The sequence below is a fragment of the Diuraphis noxia genome, unplaced genomic scaffold (genome assembly GCF_037042655.1).
Source record: "Diuraphis noxia isolate RWA-SAM2 unplaced genomic scaffold, SU_Dnox_SAM2 contig0001, whole genome shotgun sequence".
Taxonomy (NCBI): Eukaryota; Metazoa; Arthropoda; class Insecta; order Hemiptera; family Aphididae; genus Diuraphis; species Diuraphis noxia.
Window position 1 is genome coordinate 80,894,824 of NW_028301711.1, and position 22,951 is coordinate 80,917,774.

The 22,951-nt window shown below is 28.5% G+C and overlaps 1 protein-coding gene and 1 pseudogene across 2 annotated transcripts in view; both read right to left on the minus strand.

The window, feature by feature from the left end:
- Positions 1–13,818, minus strand: part of LOC107165676 (Lim3 homeobox protein) — a 45,770-nt gene extending 31,952 nt beyond the window's left edge. For both annotated transcript variants that reach the window (XM_015514025.2, XM_015514024.2), the window contains exon 1: positions 13,182–13,818. In XM_015514025.2, the coding sequence (XP_015369511.1) occupies positions 13,182–13,365 (184 nt within the window). In that variant the 5' untranslated portion in view covers positions 13,366–13,818. The remainder of the gene's footprint in view (positions 1–13,181) is intronic.
- The window catches only part of LOC149061989 (uncharacterized), a 354,191-nt pseudogene that overhangs the window by 94,396 nt on the left and 236,844 nt on the right, over positions 1–22,951 (minus strand).

Sequence of the window (22,951 nt, forward strand, 5' to 3'; positions counted from 1 at the left end):
CATCCCCATTACGAAATTTAGTTGTAGCTAATTCCTAAATTTCTCTTTATGTGTACATCGGCGTTTTATGATAATCCACTCCCTCTAAGTGTTCAAAACGTACAGTATGTATGTACATGTCCCCTTTCACGGTGTTGATCCTTAGCACGCCGATCGTCGTTTGTGACTTATCCTATGGGGAAAGGTTTAGTGATAATCAATGGTAATCCCTCGACCGATTTTAACTGCTGGCCATTTTGTAGGGGTAAAATGGCATTTGGACTAAGTGAAACATTTGGACGTATTTCATCGGTTGATTAGTTTTCATCCTCATTTTTTTTCTTTGCACGCTCCTAATAGTCACCCGCTGTTTGTCACCGATGAGTCGAACTAGCACAGTAACACTCTGTGCAACATAAAAATACATGAAAATGTAACTTCATTCTTCTTTATTTTAAAAATGGAATTTTAATTCGTAAACAAAATATCACAGACACTACTTACTATTATTATAATGTTTTGTTATTATACCAAAAATATTTTTAGCTTAAAAAATCTTCATTTAAAATTTTAACAACATTGATTAGTGGGTAAAGAATTTTCGTTTTATTTAATTTTAGCTTACAAAATACATTTTCCTTATAAATACTCATACAAATAAATATTTATTAATGTCAGTATACATACTCTTAAAGGTATTAGCTAGTTGTGGCTTTAATTGTAACTAAAAGTAAACAAACTTACTGAAGGTGCTTCAAGTTGTAACCAATTTGAAATTTTCAAAGTAAATCACATCTTGTTACTGGGTTTATGATGTCAAATGTTAATGTAACCAGTTATAACTAATCATTTGTCTTTTTTTTGCTTTTAAACTTGCCCATCTGGATGCTGAATATTAAACAACCGTGTTGTGACTGATACCAATTCAATTAGATAGTAACGTTCAAAATTAAAAAAAAAAAAAAAAAAACTATTTTGATATAATGGTGAAAACATGTTGATATTTCTTATTAAATGCATGACAGTTTTATTTGGTTTTTTTAAAGAACATTTGAAAGTAATAAGACCATCAAGAATGGTCTAAAAACTGTGTTATTATAAAAGTTATTTATACAGTCTTTATAATAACCGAAAAATTGATCAGCTATATATTCAATAAAAAAAACCTATATTTTTATGTACATTTGAATCTATTTAGTAGGTATATATTATATGCAGTATTATAATTTATAATTACAATATAATATACAAACAAGTTAAATAAACTACATGTTGAACTGTTTGAGTTTGATTTATATTGGCATGTGGTAGTATATATCTATATAGCTATGTTGGTACGACATAATATTCAACTAAGTCCTCAAAATCTTATATAAAATGTAAATCTAATAAATTTGTTTGAATATTTTATTTTTAGATTTTGAGCGGAGCGATGAATGTATTGATTTTACCATGATGTGTGTTTTTTTTTTTTTTGTGTGTCTGTCATCACGTTGGGCAGTAAAAATGCTTCGATTTTTGACTTCAGTACCTAGTTCGATCAGAAAGTGAATCTAGTTGGTACTTTGGGGGTCAAAAGAAAAAAATTCTTAATACTTTTCTAAATAATCGAGAAAAACAAACTAAAAATTAAGGGAAAAACGGGAAATTTTACGCACACTCATTTTTCGACAAAATCGATTTTGGTTTTTGATGTAACTTTAAAAAAAAATGACCATAGATACATGGAATTTTCACCGAATGTTTATATAAGTATATTCTATCCACCATGCAATTTTCAGGAAATTTTGACTTAAGTTGAACTATTCATAGGCATTTGAAATTTTCGATCATTATTAGTTTTTTTTTAAAATTAATATCGGTAAAAATTTATTTGTTAGGCAGAAAAGCTTGAAAATGTAATACAAGGCTCTTAACATATTGTTACAATAGCAGTTGAAAAATAAAATAAATTCATTGTCACAATTTTTTTTTTACAAGGATTCAAAGTTTGAATTTTGACCAACATACGTAAAAACCACGAAAATTGATAAATTATTTTATGCTAGAAATTTATAAAAAATGTTCCTTTTATATCTAAGGTTTGAAAATTTAATACATGGCTCCTATCATATTTTTACAATAGCAATTGAAAAATAAAAGAAATGTGTAATCACAATTTTTTTTTACAAGCATTCAAAGTTTGAATTTTGACTAAATACGTAATAATTACGGCAATGTTCAAATTATTTTATGCTAGAAATTCATAAAAAAAATTTATTTTAAATCTAAGATTTGATTTTTTATAATCTATAATATATCATAGACAGATAAACTGTCTTCGCTCAGAATTGTTTTTCATATACAATGATATAATATCATTGGATTCAAATTTAATTCCATCCATTACAGTAACCCACTTGTAACCTACTGTACAGCAGAGCGACATCCACGACTTACCCGCCTTTTTTTGTTTATTTTAGAAGAAAAAAATGTTAAATACGCAAAATAAATAATAACGAAATGCTAATATTTTCATATAATGTATAATATTATTTGATTTATTTATTTGTCCTACTTGTTAAACTATAATACTAATAAATCCAAATATTGAATTTTGTCTATTTTATAAAAAACTAAAACTTATGTAACAATTAAACAAAAACAAAAGTTTATCAACTAATGGCCGTTGTCGCCGATGTCCTTTTGATCAATAAAAAAAGTTTATCATCGCTCAACTCTTTTCTAAAAGAAAATTATTGAAATTAATGTTAAGTATAGGTATTGTTAATATTATATGTTTATATAAATACTTAGAATTTAATATGCTAATATTTTTGTTCAGTATTAAATTTGTATTTAAAAATTAATTTAATTATTATACGTATTGCCCAATATTTAAATTATATACCTATATATATATTTTTTTTTTTTAAATAATAACCATACAATTTAATTAATAATATGTTCGTTTAATAATAACATATAGCGTAAGTTATTTTAAAAAAAAAATTACATTTTTCATTTTGTTAAGTTTTATTTATAGTAAAAATTTCATACCATTATGGAACAGTATAAGTAATATTCAAGTTTTTTTATAATATAAAAAGAAAGAAAAAAGAAATCTCGAAGAAACTAAGACAAAATGAAAAAAGAAAAGTTAATCACATGCTAAAAGGAAGCCTCAGGTGTAAAGAGGTCTTTGTAAGTTTTAATCAACACCAGTGAACAGCAATAACATTCATTACTTAACGGTTGGTGCAAGTGTTTAACCTTTCCGTACGCCTTTAATTGTAGGTCGAACCGGGGGAACCCTCCAGCTTTTAAGTAGAACATATTAAAGCTCCGAAATGACTCGATAAAATGAAACTTGCATCGTATACCTTTGCCCTTTTTTTATGGTTTCGAGTAAACAAGATTACAGCAGTATTTTTTCTATAGTCGGTAGAAATATCAAATTTTTTTACACTAACAAATAATAACCTTTGGTTGATCATTTTTCAAAGTGCCCTTCATACCAGAAAAAATATGTTTTCTTATAGAAAGATATTTTAGTCAATAGTATAATAATAATGTTTTCGTCGGAATCCTTAGAAGAAACCTTTTAATAAAAGTGATTACCATTGAAACCTTATTATTTACCACAAAAATAATTTTTAGAAAGCAACAATAACTTTTGCTCTGTATTTTATGACTAATAAAAATAAGATGAAGTATATTATGATTGGAACCATTTCAACCAGTTGATAACTAAAGAAAATGATTGCGTTATTCAAACAAATTATTGGTTATTTGATTTTGATAAATAAACTGCTCGTGTAAAATAAAAATACATACATCGTGCACACCGAAGAGAAAAATTGTGTCTGTTGAGAAATTTACCACATTACATACAGTGCGATCGATTAAGGTTACCTATAATATTTATTTAAAACTGATTCGTAGTAATTAATATTTAATTATACATTTGTATATTATCATAAAAACATTGAAATAACCAGCTTTTCAGTTTTCCTAGCCGACATTTGTTTTTCTCTGTCATATTATTCTCGTTTGTCCCGAGAGAAAAGACACCAAACCGGCTGACCCCTTTCATGTATGACCCTTTTGTAGTTTTGTACATTAGAGATAGAGACAACAATAGAGATTACATTTCCTAAAAATTCAAGTGGTCGTTGTAATTGGCCGTTTATATAAATATACATTTTAAACATTCGTCTCGAAAACCATTTTCGTAATGCGTGTACTTCACAAAGTCTGCTTATAGTAATAATAATAATAATAATAATCGGTCGTTTACATGCAACTAGTATACACATGCATACACGATAACGATGACTAATAAGGGGCATCGCCGTAGAGGGTAGCCCATCATTCATGCGACTAATCATAGTAATATCTATATTGAACAGGTGGTCCTGAGTCCTTTATTATTTTGACTAGTCGAACGGTCATTTTTCCAAGTGACGCCGAGTGCTGTGCCGTATGTTACGGCCGATAGTTATCTTTTACTCTGTCGGTGTGTCCCTTTTTTTATTATTATTATTTATTATGTTTCGAGGATGATCACGCAAAATACCGTGAGGGGATAGAGCCAAGACCCGTAGCTATAATACATATTGTCGGTACCTACTTAAAATCTATTAAACCGTAACTAACGCATTGACAAAAAATTACGTGCATAGTGCTTGTTGGTACCCATAGGTGCCTCTATCTGAGTTAAGCGACCAAAAACATAGCACTCTCAAAACATTCAAACCTTAGGTATTTTACCTATACTTTCATTAGTTTTTTTGAATTAACACTCCTAAAACTGAACGTGGTTATTGATTAGTGCGATGAATTTTTTTATTTTACAATGTGTTTTTTTTTAAATATTTTTTTTGTGTGTATTTGTGTATACGATAAGTAGTTGAAGTAATGTTTCGATTTTGAAAACTTCAGTATTTTTTTCCAGTTCGAATTTTTCGTAGAACGATTTTCTATTTTGTCGCAATTAAAAAACAGATAACTGTAGATACTTTAAATTTACACCAAAAGTTTATAGTATCATTTCCTATACCTACTTGATAACATTTTCAAAATATTTTAACTTAATTTGTGCTGTTTACTGACCTTTTCAGTTTTTTCCTGTAAATATCAATAGTTATATTTGTTGGCCAAAACACTGGAAAAAACTAGTAGGTACAAGGTTTCTGTTATATTGTTGCATTAGCAGTTGAAAAATATTAAACATTTATAGACACAATTATATGAGCATTTAAATTTAAAATATTGATAAAATTTACCTATTAAATTGAAAATTGCCCAATTATTTTGTAGTTAAAAAAATATAAAATTTTTAATTTTTATAGCTAAGAGTTGAAAATTTAAAACAAAAAGATAACAAACAAAAACTGTTTTATAATGTTTATACATTAGTTAGATTTTTGGGTTAAAGCATCAACTATTTTTAAAAATCCTTGTTTTGAATTTTCAATCCTTAGCAATTAATATGTTTAACTACTTACAAAATAATTTGGAAATATTCTAAACATCGGTCAAAATTTCAACTTAAAATATTACAAAACAAACTATACCAATGGATCTTTAATCTTTCTCAATTGCTATTAAATTAACTTATGAGAAATATTGTATTAAATTTTTAAAAATTTCGACCTTGAAAAATTTTTTTATTATCATTTATAGAAAAAGAAAACTAGAAAACATTTAGATTTATAATGTCTATAAATAACTCACAACGTATCAAACTATTTTGAAAATTTTAACGTGTACCTACAGTAAATGTTATATTCTATTAAATACATAATAGTTTCTAAATTACAACAAAATAAATTTGTTTTATTCATAAATTAATTTGAATTTATATTATTAGCTGTACAGTGTACACAATAAAGATACCAAGCTGTATTATTGACTGGAAAAGATTTATTTTTACAATTATCAAGATGACACAATGTACTAGAATGCATTTGATATAATTAAAAGTGACTGGGTTAAGACAGTATTTGTGAGGGATTCAACAATGGATCTGATCGTTTACTAACAGCATGACATGAATCTATACATTATTTTTAATTCACTTAGAACGACAGGAAAACTTAGCTGAAATCAAATAAGTTAATCGCATCAAACATTTTAACAATGGAAAAATAATAAAGCAATAAATAAGATTACTTAACAGAACAAAATAATTATATTTCAATAAAAAAAGGATTTTTTCAAGGAATTACAACCGATAGGTATTTACTAAATAAATAATATTTGTATCTAACATTAGCTTTTCATTTTTTTATTTATTAATAATGTTCTTACGTCATAAATCCTAATCGAATTGCATGGTAAATATTTTGCTCTGGTTATGATCAACCTACTTTTGACAAATAACTTATGTACATTTGACATGTTTCTGGTATAAAGTGTGACATATCTAGTTTTTTAAGTCAGCCATTGGTACTTTGATTATTAGTTATTATTATTATTACTATAAATGTTTATTCATTATTACCAAAGTAGTATTTGTATTATTACCCCTGATATCAATTTAATAAAATATTATTTATTATTATTATTATTCTGAAAATATTTTATGATGACAAAAGCGAACTTATATTTTTTTTCTCAACAAAATTTTCTTTGAAATTTTTTATGAATATTGTGGTGAAGTAAAATTTAAAGAATCACTATAATGTTTTAATGGTAATTTAATATTTTAGATTCTGTGTGGAGCGAAGAATGTATTGATTTTACAATGATGTGTGTTTTTTTGTATTTTTTTTTGTGTTTGTCATCACTTTTTGGGGCAGTAAAAGTGCTTCGATTTTCGACTTCAGTACTTTGTTCGATCAGAAAGTGAATTTAGTTGGTACTTTGAGGGGTCAAATGTAAAAAATTCTCAATATTTTTCTAAATAATCGGGATAAACAAACTAAAAAATAATGGAAAAACTGGAAATTCTACGCACAATCAGTTTTTGACAAAATCAATTTTGGTTTTTGATGTAACTTTAAAACTAATGACTACAAATACATGACATTTTCAAAAAATTTCGACAGTTGAACTATTTATAGGCAAATGCAATTTTCGATCATTACTAGTTTTATTTTTTTAAATTAATATCGATAAAAATTTATTTGTTGGGCAGAAAATCTTGAAAATAATACAAGGCTCTTAACATATTGTTACAATAGCAGTTGAAAAATAAAAGATTTTTTTTATAAGCATTCAAACTTTGAATTTTGACAAAATACGTAAAAATCACGAAAAATCGCAAATTATTTTAGGCTAGAAATTCATAAACGATTTTCTTTTTAAATCTTAGATTTGAAAATTTTAAATAATCTATAATATATCCTAGATAGATAAACTGTCTCCGCTCAGAATCGTTTTTCATATATAATGATATAATATCATTGGATTAAAATTTAATTCCATCCATTACGGTAACCCACGTGTAAGTACAGCAGAGCGATAACCACTCTCCCGCTTTTTTTAACTTTACATCTGAAATGTAAAAAAAAGACTATTCGAACAATCATATATTACGGAAGTATGCGAAATCGCTTGTATTATATTGCACAATATATTAAAAATTTTTAAATATAGACAAAGCCATAGAGAAGCATTATGAAGTTGATCATTTTTTGAAAAAGCCCTTTAGCGTGAGACTTATAATGTAACCAATATTTTTATCATTGTTTATTTTTAATGATAGAATACATTATTATAAGTAATTTTAAATGCGCATATGGGGAATAAATGTCAATATTGTAATTTTATTCAATGGAGCACTTCTAATAATTGGTTTTTGTATCATCTTCCATCTTTTATGTGCACTTTCTATATTGTTTGACAGTTTAACTATCATAGTTTAGAAACATAATAAATATCCGCATTAGTATGTATATAATAACTTCTTAGAAGTTTACCATAATAACGCCTATATGATGAATCATGTTGTATCTTACATTATCTATTCGATTATTTTTAAATGTATGTGATAACTCATTTAAAACAAGCAAACAATTCTATTAAACATTTCAACATTTGCATAAATGAAGATTAAGTGGGCATCATAGTTTTCCGCAAAAATCAACCTTTCCGTTTACCTTCAATACATAGTAAATATAACTAATATATACTTCCATTTCCACCACAAAAATTCAGTTTTAAGATTTCGGCAACCCGTTACTATTGTAAGAATTGATTTATTTATACATGGGCTATCCTCCATTATTAGGAAAGAGAGAAATGATTACGTATAAAGATGATGTGTGACAATTAAGAAAAAATGTTCTTATGATTTTATTAATTCAAATTGTATTTTATGTCAAATTAATAATATATAAAGTTCTTCTAAAACCCATCTGGACCTACGGGTTCCAACTCTGGGGTAGGTAGTGCAAAAAAATCAAGTATACAAAAAATTCAAGTTTTTCAAAACATTGCTCTAAAAAAAATTACAAATGCCCCTACCTTTGTATCCAATCTTACGCTCCAAAACGATCTAAGAATAACAACAGATTTGACGAAGCAAAATGCTACTGTAAAAGATTTCACACCAAACTACCTCTTCATCCTAATCCTCTTATTAAAAAACTATCTACCTTGTCCATTCCAGGTAATCAACCCAGATGGCTTAAGCTAAGACCTTAAGTCTCAAAATTAAAATTAGCTTAACTTAAAATTTAAGAACACAAAATAGGTAGTGTCACCAATGGGTGGCTTCTTCCTTCAAAAAATTCATATGTAAATACCCTATGCACATTTGCTTATTGTTCTAGTTAAGAACAGATTGTGCATTTCTTATAAAAAAATTGTATTTTATTATTTTTTAAAGTTTCTACTTATATAACTTACAGAATATGTTTATGTATGAATAAAATAAAAATTAATTATTTATTTCATATATATATATATATATACATATTTTTAAGAACTAGGTAATAATTTCTTAAAATATACTATATTCATTATATAAATTGTAAATATCACTTGAATGTGTTTTTTTAAATGTTTTATTAATAATCAATTACCTTTAATTATTAAATAATTTAATAAAAAAAATAATAATAATAGGTACTTTGATTTATAGTATTTTTTAAATCATTGCCAATAATCAATAATTTCACATATTTTTATAGTAAGGGTTTAATAACATAAATACTGAAATTCGTTGTGGTGAAAATTGGAAATACATTATTTTATAGGTAATGGTGGTAAACGGGCTTTAAGAAAATAAAAAAGTCGATTATGATGGAAAAGTGGAACCATTCAAATAAAATAGATAGGAAAGCGTAGGTCATTTTAACGTAGATACCTATCTATAAAATATAAGTATATAACCTACCTAAAATAATTATAACAAACTACAAGTCACTTCATGCTGGGCCACAAAGAACTTATTCCAACAACAATCGAATTTTCACTGATAAAAAGACATTTTATACAGAGTTTAATTATAATTACAACATCTAATCGCATAATATTGCGATACTTCATACTTGATAAAGTCAATGTCGTTATTTTCATACTACCTAATTTTTGAATATTATTATTCCCTATAAACGTATTATAAATATGTATATTTATTATTTTCATTAGTTTTCAGATAATTTTTAACGCATTCAAAAATAAAATATTTTATTATTTAATTAAGTTTAGTCAAAAAAAAAATTGAACATAAATAGTTTAATATATCTCTTTAATATAGATGGGTGCGTGTTTTATTAAAACAAAAAATAAAGATAGGTTAATATTTTGTATTAAATAGTTATTAATAAAATAACCAAAATAGTAAGTATCCATCATCAAATACGCATAATGCATGAAGCGCTAATATAATGGTGTAGATCGCCGGTTCTCAAACTATACACCGCGGTGCATTAGGAGCACCTTCTAGTATTTACTAAGGACATCGCAGTCTATGGCTCATAATAAATAATTTAAAATGTATTGAAAAATTTTTTTTTTAAATTTTTTATTAATGAGTATTTTTTTGTCCCATCTCTCGTGGTATTCACAGCATGACACCGTAGCTATATTTGGTCTAAAAAAGTGCACCGCGAAAAAAAAGTTTGGGAATCGCTAGTGTAGATTGTAGAGTGAAGAGTTGCTAACAAATATCAGTTAACTAATGAAAATAAATAAAAACAAGTGGTTAAATTAAACTGGTTTTATTAATCATTATGTTCATGCGCAATTTAGAAAAAAAAATTATATTTACATTTTAGGTAAATATCTTAATGGGTAGGTATTATCTAATGACTATAAAATTACACTTAGTACCTGCGTATATTATATTATTTTACTTAATATTTATTAGTCTTTTACTCAGGGCTTGAAACCGAAAAAATATTTTCCTGTTTCAGTTTCGATTTCGATTATCGGTATTTATTTTTTCCGATTTCGATTCTGGTTTTAATATCGATTTTGGTTTTAACTGGTATCCAACATAGATTTTAAACTCAAGATGGTTATTATAATTTTTTATAATGACATAAAATACTGGCATAGGAACCTACTCGTCAGTCGTCAAACATTGCGTGGCGTACGATTTAGCGTCCAGTGTTATTAAAAATGTACTCATTGACAAGTCCGTGATATAAAACGTAGAAATAAATTAAACTATTGCTAAAAACTAAACTATAATCAAATATTTAGGTACCTAATACACAGTGACAGAGTGACCATATAGACTTACAAAAACTTAGTTACTAAAATATATCTAGTGTCTGGTTAGTAAAATTAATATTGAGTATAAATAATAATACTAGCAGTATCAGTTATATAGCAGACAGCAGTATTATAAAGTAGCTACTCTTAAGTTTTAATAACAATGAATAATAATAAGTAGGCAATAAGTAATAATTAGTAACAACACAAAATATTGTTTATTGTGCAGGTACTGTGTGAATGTAGATAATAATTAAATTAATGTAGTTTGATCAAAATCCATTAATATACAAAACAAATTTGAAGCTATAAAATGATTATTGTATTGGTGTTGTATGTTAGGTATTTGGATCACGTTAAAGTATGTACCACAATATTTATATTTAAAAGTAATATATAATATATAAATATAATAATATTTCGTCTAATATTTTGTATACCCTGTGAGATTACCTATGCAAACATACGGGTGCCCGCAGACGAAGACTACTGCAGCAGTGCAGCTAGACCTACCTATATGATAATATATTATTATTATTTCCGATTTCGATTTCGGTTTCAGATAGATGTATTTATTTTTTCCGATTTCGGTTTCGGTTTCTGATACCGGTGTTATAATTTTCCGATTTCGATTTCGGTTTCGGAAACCAGTTTTGATTTTTTTCGATTTCGGTATTGGTTTCGGATACCGGTATTGACTTTTTCCAATTTCGGTTTCGGTTTCGATTTCTATTTCGGTTTTTAACGGTTTTAACAGGTATTCTAAACCAGTATCGAATATCGGTTTCAAACCTTGCTTTTACTATATATTACGCATTGTAGAAGTTATAATTTGAATTTTGAATTCAACAATATATACGAAACATTATTATATTTTATGTAGGAACAAAATGTGTTTACAATCAAGACTATTAATTCCACGTAAATGTAAAATTATTACCATTCAATTCGTATTGAATAAATAATTATTATACTACAGTGTAACAGTGTATTTAATTTATATTTAAGTGTTACATAAATAAAACATTAAAATATTTTAATATCAGCTAAATTGATATTTTCATTATTCATACTATTTTAATGAAAAAATATTATATTCATGATTATGATTAAATTATAATTTTGTGTATCTACTTGAAATAAACTATAATGCATATAATATTTGTGTGTTAACCTAATTGTAAATATTTAATCAGTTGAGGTATACTTGGAATTGGTTTTTGAAGGAGAAAATATACTAATTATTAATTTGATTTAATTCAAAATATAAATAATAAAACAATACATTGTATTCATGGCAATAAAAATAGCTAGTTTTAAGGTTTATATTTTGCATGTAAGCACACATGGACTTTTCATATTTATTAATTATTACCATTAATGATTTATAACTGAATAATTGTATCATATAGGTATGTTAACTCCTTTATAGGTTATTTTATAACACACCTAGAACTTTTCACAAAATCAACCATTTCGTGAACTTGAGTTATATCATGTGATGGCGTGATGCGTTTTTACGTTTTTATGTTAATGCATAATGAACACACATTTTATACATTCCATTAAATGGATAAACGTATTGTAAGACTTGGTGACTTTTTGTGAAATGGATACGGGATACCCATCTTGAAAAGAAACGGCAGTAACGGTAAGTAACTGTATTATAATTTTTATTTTCGAGATAGGTTAGGTATAAAAGAACATAGGCATTATTTTGTAGTTACAACAAACATTCTGTAGTAGCGAGTAGTACGTATTTATTTAATTTGACATGAAATTTCATATTTTTTGTTGAAATTTTGATAAGCAAAATAATTATTACGCAAATAAAGTTGTACCTAAAAATAATTGGTGATATTTTAGTAGTGAGGTTAAAATATTCAAACTATACATTCTGCCTGACAATTTTATAAATGTATCAAGTATGTAAATTATGAACACTAACTAACTTTACATAAAACTTATATTTCTGGACGACGGGTCTAGTAGACCTGGTTATCTATAGTTAAACAGTATCGCTGTTTTCTAACAGGCCAATTTCAAACTAAACGGTGTACTTGCACCAAATGTTTGACTAAATGTAATATTAATTAGCTCAACCAAATTATGTATTTTTAAAAATTTTAATGATAATAATAGCTATTATTATAATTCTTATGGAATTTATTCATTTCATTCTAAAATTAGAATATTTAATTAATTAAACAAAACATAATTGGTGTAAAATATCGATTTCTATACCACAAAGTTTAATAAAATGCATGATTAAAACAAATGTCTATTATACTTACTTATATATATATATTTATTGATTATTACATGAACCTCAAAATGAAAATACGTTGTTAAGTGGTACGATTCAAATTATTTTATCAACAAACAAAAACTTAATTATAACATTGATATGTAAATTCAATTCATCAACTACGTTTGAATTTTACACGGTCGAGTAAAAAATCATTCGCCATAATCGTAAAAACCATACAATCATCCTGACTTAACCATACATGGATACCGAGTATAAGTACCGGAATAGCGAGTCTTACCTTCCAGAGCCTTGTTTCGGGCTAGCAGCGCGAGCAGTACATCCGGGTTGTGGGCTGCAGCCTGCAGTTCGGGGGCCGGCCTGTGGTGCAAATGATGGCCGTGGTGGCCGTGCGGATGCAGATGCGGCAGCAGCGACGATTGTGGTGCTCCTCCAGATGGTGGTTGTTGCAGCACCGTGGACATGCCGCCCGAGGTGTATGCTGACCCGCCGGTTGTCGTCAACCACCGGCTGCAGTGGTTGTCGCGGTGGTGGTGTCGTAGGCTGTGATGGCGGTGCAATTGGATGTACCAAAGCCCGTCATCAAAAGTGACGACGTCGGTGTTACTAACTGCGACCAGCTTCCACCAAGTGGCTGGCGTGGGTTAACGGTGCAAATGTCTCGACAGGCGGCGTCGCGGCTGTCGCGTGTGGGTGCGTGCGTGTGCGTGACCACGCGTGGCGGCCACAGCGGCGACGTGTGCGTGCGCGTGGATTGCGACAGCAGTGGTGGCCGTGGCGCGATACTGGAAGATTGTACGTAGTTGTACACAAGGACTGTAACACGAACTTTTATCATCGGGTGGCGGCGGCTGAACTTTCACCGGCTGGTGGTGGTGATGGTGGCGACGGCAGTGGAGGCGATGAGGGACGGTGGTGGTTTTGTGTGGCGGCGGTGGTGGAGGCTTGGCTCCTGTGTTATTCGATTGCGGCGGCGGAAAGCGTGGAAAACCGAATGGGTACCTCGCCCGGGTGTGGTGGCGGGTGAGGGTGCTTCGATACGCGCGTGCGCTCTCGTCCAACACTCTTCGCCCCGTTTTTCACTGCGCGTTTACCCGCCACTGCGGCCCGAGGGGTTTAATTTCGCTAAGTGTCGCCGCGCATATACATGTACACACGCACCGACCGCCGCTTTTCCACCCTCATTTGTGCTCGGCGTCCGTCCCTCGTGGAATTACCGCCATTGCGCGCGTTCTAGCGGCGGCGCGTGCGCGGTAAAATCCAGTCGCCACGGTGGTGGTTTTCTTTTCACCCCCATTCTCCTCCTCTATAAATCCACCCCACACCACCATGTCACTTCGCCGTAACTTCAGACCGTTTGCACGCCGAGTGCGCATCCTCTGTCGCCGGCAGGCAAAAAAAAAAACGAAATTGAAAAAAAGAAAACGACGGGATTCCATAGCTTGTGTATACATAAAGGGGTAGCGGTGTGTTTTTCAAGGGTGGGTGGTAAAGTGGATATGAAAATGTACACGCTCACCGGTACACCGTGCATCCAATAGTATATAAAGGTATGTGTATGTGTGGGTATGCGTAACAATGCTTTCTCCCAGCTTTTTCCCCAGTTTCTCTCTCCTTCTAGTCACATCCCAAAAGCCAAACTAACGCAGTGCAGTGGTATACAGAACCGAGGGAATCGAGAGGAGAGAGAATAAACGTCGCCGTCGTCGCCGTCATCGCTAAAAGAAGCGCAGGACTCGTCGAATAAATAATAATATCGATGTAAATGAAAAAGCCGAATGCGAGGGGAAAAAATACATAACAAAACAAACGACCTCAAACCCTTCAGTTTATGCTGTTATAGTTATATGATAGAACTCCTAAGGCTGAACTCGCTGTTTGAAATTCCTCGCACAAAGATTGTTCCTTTAAGTTTTTTTTATTATTAATATTATTTATTCTTAAAATAATTATTTCGATGTTATTAAAAGCTGTAGCCCAAATCAGAAATTGATTGCACTACCTTTGCATTCATTTAGTCGCAACTAGTGTTAAATAAAAAGATCGTTAATAAACACGAAATTATTGGTTAATATCGAGGTTCCTATAGAATTGGATTAATTAATAGTATATTGTGTGGCAAGTGTGGGAATATCAGGCGAGGGCTGCATTTCGTCCAAGATTGAAATTTCCTTTCCGCACGAGCCATACATAATATTCTTGTTACACCTCTGTGTCTGTCTTCATCGATTATGGCAAAGTTAATACAAGAATTTATACAAAAACCAAATTATCCCACGAAAATAATTTCGCGGAAAGAATATTATTTTATTTTTGTTTAATTTGATATATAACAACCATAAGCTTTAAATAAATTGATTAACTTATCGTTGGTGTTCAACACACTTATGTAGAAAAAGTAAAAATTAAATAATATGTTTAAATGATTACGTGTCATGCAAGGAGGTTAGGTATAACATGAATATAAAATGTAACAAAAAGTTTGTTTTGTAAAGACCGTGGTATGGATTTCAGTGCCGCTGTGCAGGCATGATACGCCTTGCGCTTTTGAGGATTTTCATTTTAACGCTAGCTCTGTGGGGATTCTTACTTTACCGTCCGCTGATGGAAAAAGGTCACTTTCCAACGCTTCAACCGTCATCGAAAACTAAACTTCCGTTGCAGGTGTGACAAAAAATATATATTTTAACATTTCAAAACTGTATGATATATTGTTAAAATTATACTGATTCATTTTTTAAGAAACGTTTTAAAAAAAAATTAAACAATGCACTTTTATACAGACGAAGCGAATAATATGTAGTATTAACAAATCGAACATCGGTTATCAAAGTAGCTATTATGTCATAATAACAAAACTGCCACCGATGGCTACATTATTATAATAGTCATGCTACACAAGTATTATACTGGATTATCGGGATTCCACTTTACTGTAATTGTAATAGGATCCATTTATAAAGCTACATACATTTATTCAACGAATTATACATGAGTATATTTTGTAATACTATAGGAATAACTAAAATTTTTAACTGTGTTTTATAAAATATTTTATGTAATGTCGACATTTGATGTTTCATTTTTAACGCACACTATTATATCAGGTACCTGTGTTAAATTAATTTTACATTTTAACAGGAATTCCCTGTTATTGTGAAATTTCAATAATTCTTTTAAATATCAACATTTCGATGTTTATAGTTTGCAAATTATTGCAAAAAATATGCTCCAATGTATTAATGCGATTTTAGTTATTTATGTTAATGTTTAAATATGAAGAAAAGCATAAAATAATTATTGTGTAAGTTGGATTACGATTGAAACAAGGTGATATATTAGTTTGTCAATGGATAATGTTGTGTGTTTTTAGTTTTCGATGAATATGGACACACTTTTAGGTAGTTTGAAGTGCTACAAGCTAGGTAATAGATGTTAAATTTTTTTTATAAATGTTGTGGTTTAATAATGAAGTTGGGATTACAATTATTGTTATTTATTTAGTTAGCTTAAATTATTTTAAATAATAATTTATTTTTAGAGTTCATAATTTTGTTTTAGATTACAACTAGGTATATTTGGTTGTAAAGCCTAAAAATACAATATTATGTTAAAAATATCTCAAAAAATAAATTATATTCATTAAAATATAATTTAACTTATAAAGAATTATTAATTAAGTATATTATGTACCTATCATTTTACACTAAATCACAGGAGTTTAATTAAATTTGATTAGACATAAAATTTAAAATATTTAACCATCATAGTTTAGAAACATAATGAATATCCGCATTAGCTAGTATTTCTTAGAATCTCAAAGTTTACCGTAATAGAATAACACCTATGTGTCTAATATAATTTGATATGTTCCAGAATTAAAATGTACCTATGAGTTAATATTTTCGGTGTATTAGTATCTAATTTTCTAATTTTATTGGTTTCTAATTAATAAAACAGTTTTTTACTGAATGAGTTTCTGTATTAATAAAATTTAATGAAACCTTGTTTTAGGTATATAATACCTGAATAAAATATTTAAAAAAAGTAGGTATTCCGTTTTAATTTCAAAATCCATAAAATAATAATAATATATATATATATATTCAATGATACATTTAAGGGATGGTCCATGGAAAATATACAATAATAATTTAGAATAAAAAACATCTTGAGTAAAATTATCACTGTATAGAGTTCGTGAAGGGTATAGCGATAATGACCCAAAAGTTCGGAGGATTTTTAAAAGAGGGTGAAAGTAAAGTAAACATAATATACATTATACACAGTAATTTCATTTTACGATTTAATATTCTTAGTATTGATTTCATTTTAATAATATTTTTTAAAACTTGATTTTCCTTGAAGTAAATACTTATATAATTATATAATATTAAGTATTTATTTAATTAATTATTAATTGCAACACAATAGTGAAGGATGGTGGTAGCCTGATCTTGGCCCTCCCTACATATGCTATTATACACGCCGAAACCTAATAAGTAGAAGCAATAATAATAGCATAACAAATACCACCACATAGGTACTGATACTTAGCTCATCAAGCACATAGAGTAACATACTATCTTTGATACTGAGATGACAAACGTAAACGGTCCTTTTAAGGATCAATTGACGCGCGATATTGGCCAGCTTTAAGGCCGTTTGCACACACACCGATAAAATCGGACGCCAGTGCCGGATGCAATGTAATTAAGTTAGTGCTTTCACATATAGACCGGACCTATAAATTTGTCAATCCGGTGGACGATTTCGGGATACGCAGTCGGTGTTGAATTCGATAATTCGAATGTCGGACTAATCTCCGAATTATCGATTTCAATGTTTTCTTATAAACGTATAAGCACAGGTCGGCCACAGGTCTTGTTAGAACCGGTAAAAACCTAATAATAATTATATTTATATGATATATATAATATTATTTGATACGATAAGACTTTAATAAATTTCCATACAAGTTTATTTTAGCATTGACATCGATCTCGTTGTGGTACGTACATTTTTGTATACCAAAAATGACTAAATTGTTTAAGTGCGGCCTTATCACTTTAATTGAGCTCATCGAAAGTAAGCTCTGTTTGTAGGATGAGACAACAGATGGCTTTAAAAACAGAATTGAAAAACAAAAAGCCTGGAATGAGGTGTATACGTTTTTTGAAGAAGATTTTGTACAAAAAGGAACAATTAAAAATAGGTATTTTATTTATTTAAATAATAAAGTAGTTTTACATTCTTATTTTTAATTTATGATATTACAATATTAATAATAATTTCCTTAAACATTTAATTTATAAATTAAAATAATAATGTAGATATTATTATGTACCTATAAAGTCATATTTTTTTCAATTTCCATAGCAACGATCCTTTTGTACTCACCAAGTAGTCTGAAAAACGATCCCTTAAATCATTGGCAGTTCTTGATGGTTCTAATACATAAAGCTCTAGGTATATCTTGCATTGTTCGAGTTTCATAAACATCGATATCAGATATTTGTGAATCCTTTGTTCTAACTAGATTATGTTAAATAACACATGCTTTTACTATGTCTTTCGAACATTTTTTTTTGATACATTAAGTACCCTATGCGAAATTCTCCACTTATTATCTAAAATACCTAAAGTGCATTCGACATATCTCCTGGCCTGACTTAAACGGTAATTAAAAACTCTTTTTTTTCTGTAAGATTATGCCCTGCATAAGGAGGTCGCATTACATGTTCAGATAGCCTAAATGCTTCATCTGCTACAAGCACAAATGGAAAATGTATGTTACTAGTGGAATCTATAGGGTATGGTGCTGGTATTTTAAATTGATTCCTCGTCATTAACTCAAAAAAAAAAAAAAATAGTACGCTGAAACACTGATGAGTCGCAATCTTTACCATAAGCTCCAATGTCTACTTAGGTAAGTGAATTTATAATCTGAATCGGCCACCGCCACACAAGAACAATAGAAAAATATCGCTTGTAATTAAGATCTATTGATCCACTATATGGAAATTTACTTACTGTTATATGTTTCCCAACCACTCAGCCCAGATAGTTCGGAAATTGAGTGGTTTTTTTTAAAATCTCTTGCTATTTTAAGCCTATTTTAAGCCATCTGTTCTTTGTGAAAATAATTCGTCTTTTAGTATAACCTACAAAAAGTGGCAAACTAAACGATCAATTTTACTGATTGTGCTTATGCCTATAATCTGAAGTAGTAATGAAGGCCAGTAAATGTTGATCCAGAAGCAAGGTACCTTAAAATAAAAATGAACATAAAATGGTTACTTATTAAAAAATTGCATTGTCAGTTGAAGTTTTTTTTTACCCAAAATTATGATATTTATTTATTTTAGATTCTGATCGGAGTGATAAATTTATTTATTTTACAATGATGTGTATTTTTTTTTTGTGTGCATGTACTCCATATTTTAGATTTCGAACGAAGTGATGAATGTATTGATTTTACAATGATGTGTGTTTTTTTTTGCGTGTGTCTGTGTACAGCATAACTAGTCGAAATAATGCTTAAATTTCAAACTTTGGAGGTGGTTTCTTATGTAAAAGTGAATATCCTTGGTGCATTATACAGGTCAAAAGTAAACATTTTCTAACAGTTTTCAAAAAATCGAGAAAAACAAAAAAAAAGGCGGTTAAGTCGTGGATGTCGCTCTGCTGTACAGTAGGTTACAAGTGGGTTACTGTAATGGATGGAATTAAATTTGAATCTAATGATATTATATCATTGTATACGAAAAACGATTCTGAGCGAAGACAGTTTATCTGTCTATGATATATTATAGATTATAAAAAATCAAATCTTAGATTTAAAATAAATTTTTTTTATGAATTTCTAGCATAAAATAATTTGAACATTGCCGTAATTATTACGTATTTAGTCAAAATTCAAACTTTGAATGCTCGTAAAAAAAAATTTTGCTAGTATAGTTCTTTTATTTCTCACCTGCTATTGTAAAAATATGTTAGAAGCCTTATATAAAATTTGATGCATTAAATTTTCAAATCTAAGATATAAAAGGAAAATTTTTAATGAATTTCTAGCATAAAATAATTTATGAATTTTCGTAATTTTTACGTATGTTGTCTAAAATTCAAACTTTGAATACTTGCAAAAAAGAAATTGTGACTAAGAATTTATTTTATTTTTCAACAGCTATTTTAAAAATATGATATAGGAGCCATGTATTAAATTTTAAAATCTTAGATATAAAAGGAAATGTTTTTATGAATTTCTAGCTTAAAATAATTTGTGAATTTTCGTGATTTTTACATAATATGTTGTCAAAACTCAAACTTTGAATGCTTATAAAAAAGAATTGTGACTATGAATTTCTTTTATTTTTCAACTGCTATTGTAACAATATGTTAAGAGGAGCCTTGTATTACATTTTCAAGCTTTTCTGCCTAACAAATAAATTTTTATCTATATTAATTTAAAAAAAACTAATAATGATCGAACATTTTAAATGCCTATGAATAGTTCAACTTAAGTCGAAAATTTTTGAAAATTGCATGGTGGATAGAATATACATATATAAACATTCGGTAAAAATTGCATGTATCTATGGTTCATCAGAAAGGCATTTGCCTAAAAATCCAAAACCTAGTAATTAATTAGACTTAGAATTATTTCAACCGATCAAATTTTACATTTTATATATTATGTCAAAATTCAAACTTCCACCATCTATACAATTTTAATTTGACTTTCGGTAGATTTTTATACAACGGTAAAAAAAATTATTAGAATCTCGTATTCAATTTTCAAATCTTAGGTTCAAAAATAATAAATTTTATGAATTTATAACCAAAAATAATTTGCACAAGTTCTTGGTTTATACGTATTTTGTCAATATTTGAACTTCCAACTCCTATGCAATTTTAATTTTACTTAGCTAAAGGTTTTAGGAATATCGAATTAAATTTTTCAAATTAATCACCATCATTTTTTTTTTAAATTATATATCACAATATATGGGTCATAAAAAATAAATAATAATTAAAATGGTTCATGAATATAGGGTATAATATAAGGTACAATCCATAATGTTGAAGACCATTATTGATACATACAATATGTAATAAATGTAATACATAAATTCAGGTCTACTTTGTAATTCAAGATAATCATTATTTGATTGAAAATCGTACAGGAGAATGGGTGAAAATGTATATAGTAATTGATTACCATGAACTAAAACCTCGTTGACGGCATCTTAACAATTTAACTTTTTTTTTAATATTATTATGTCTGTTATCTCTGTGGATTTAGCTAAAGTATAACGATAAAAGAAAATGGCACTTAACAATAGGGTCTTTTCCAGGTGATGCTAGGGAAAAGACTTTTAATTTCCCATTTTATACTTAACAGTAAAAACTAACGATATTATGACGAAAACTTATGAGTTTAATCTTAGTGGGAATTTGTATGATCAATAACTGTGTATAAACTATAAATTATTCGTAATTGTTGATAATTATTATATTTAGTAAGATTAATATTGATATTTTTTTTTATACATACTAATAGTTAAAACTAATAGGTAGCACAATAAACTATTGATCCAGTTATTGGTAGTTGAATAATAGAAAAATATATCTAGCTATTAAAACACCAGTTTTCTTTAACAAATAGCTTTGAACAATAGTCTGGGTAAATAATAATAATTTAACTGAATCTAACTTATTATTATCCATGTGCTCGTAAAAATATCGAATCAATTAAAATTGTAAACATAATTTTTTTTTAAAGGACCTTTTTACTAATAGTTAACATGTAAAATCCACTGAATTTGTTACGTTTAACTTGTTCATTTTATTTTATTAATGCTTAGCTTAATAGGTTGTATAGATGAATTATTATATGTTACCGTTAATAAGTAATATTATGCACTAATAACTTTTGTTTGATAAAATATCAACATAATATATCATAAAAATATGAATTTTTCAATAATATTTTGTGTATTTTTATTTTAAGTATACATACGTAATATGATGCATTTATAAAATATAATATAATTATTCATTAGGTAGGTATGTATACCAACGATATGTTGAAATATATTAAAAAAGGGTAATTTTTCATAAAGTTATTAAAACTTTTTGATTAAATAAATATGATAATAAATTACTTGAGAGTTAGGTTCATTGTTACTTACATACAGGTATTTTTATTGAAAATAGGCTTATGTGAAAAAGTGATGTATCAATAGTAGGTACGCTGACGATATTTAGAACATATCTATAACAGTATAGCTTTATTCCTCCGCCCTATTATACGTTATTTTACTTTAATAAATGATTGCATTTTGATTTAAAGAAGTTTAATACGTGTGCGGGCCAACGCTAAATTTACGTCCAACATATACATGAATTACTAACCTAATTATATTTATTATTTATTTTATAGTTACCTAAATGATATAGAGGATCAAAAAAGTGGATTTGTATTTTACGAATAACTTTTTTTGGATGAACCATACGTTAGACTGAGGATTAATTGAAAGAAACAAAATTAGTAAAATAGTGAATTATTTTACCATAATGAGGAAAATAATATAGTGTAAGTATACTGTAAACATAATATCCTTGAGGGTGCAATTATCACAGCTTTTTTATGAATACAAAAAAAAAAATGATTTGTTTTGTTTTGGGCAACGAACACCCGGCTAAAAAAACACCGCGTGCAATCGACCGTACTAGATACAATTTAGTGCGTTCGAAACGGGGTCGAAACACTAACGTCAGTCGTCAATAATAGCTGTGAAGATTTATTGCATTAACATCATTGTACTTTAAACGACTCCATATGTTTTGATTCGATTAAAAATAATAATAATAATAATAATAAAGATTGCTGTGCACTAACCGAACTAAATTGGTTGTTAACACTCAACTCTACATCACGTATAATATCTCATCAGTTATATCGAGATTTAAAATTCAAATTGTATATGCAAGAAGTCAGTAGCGTATATCTACAAATGTGAGATCTTTGGAAAACTTTTTCTATAA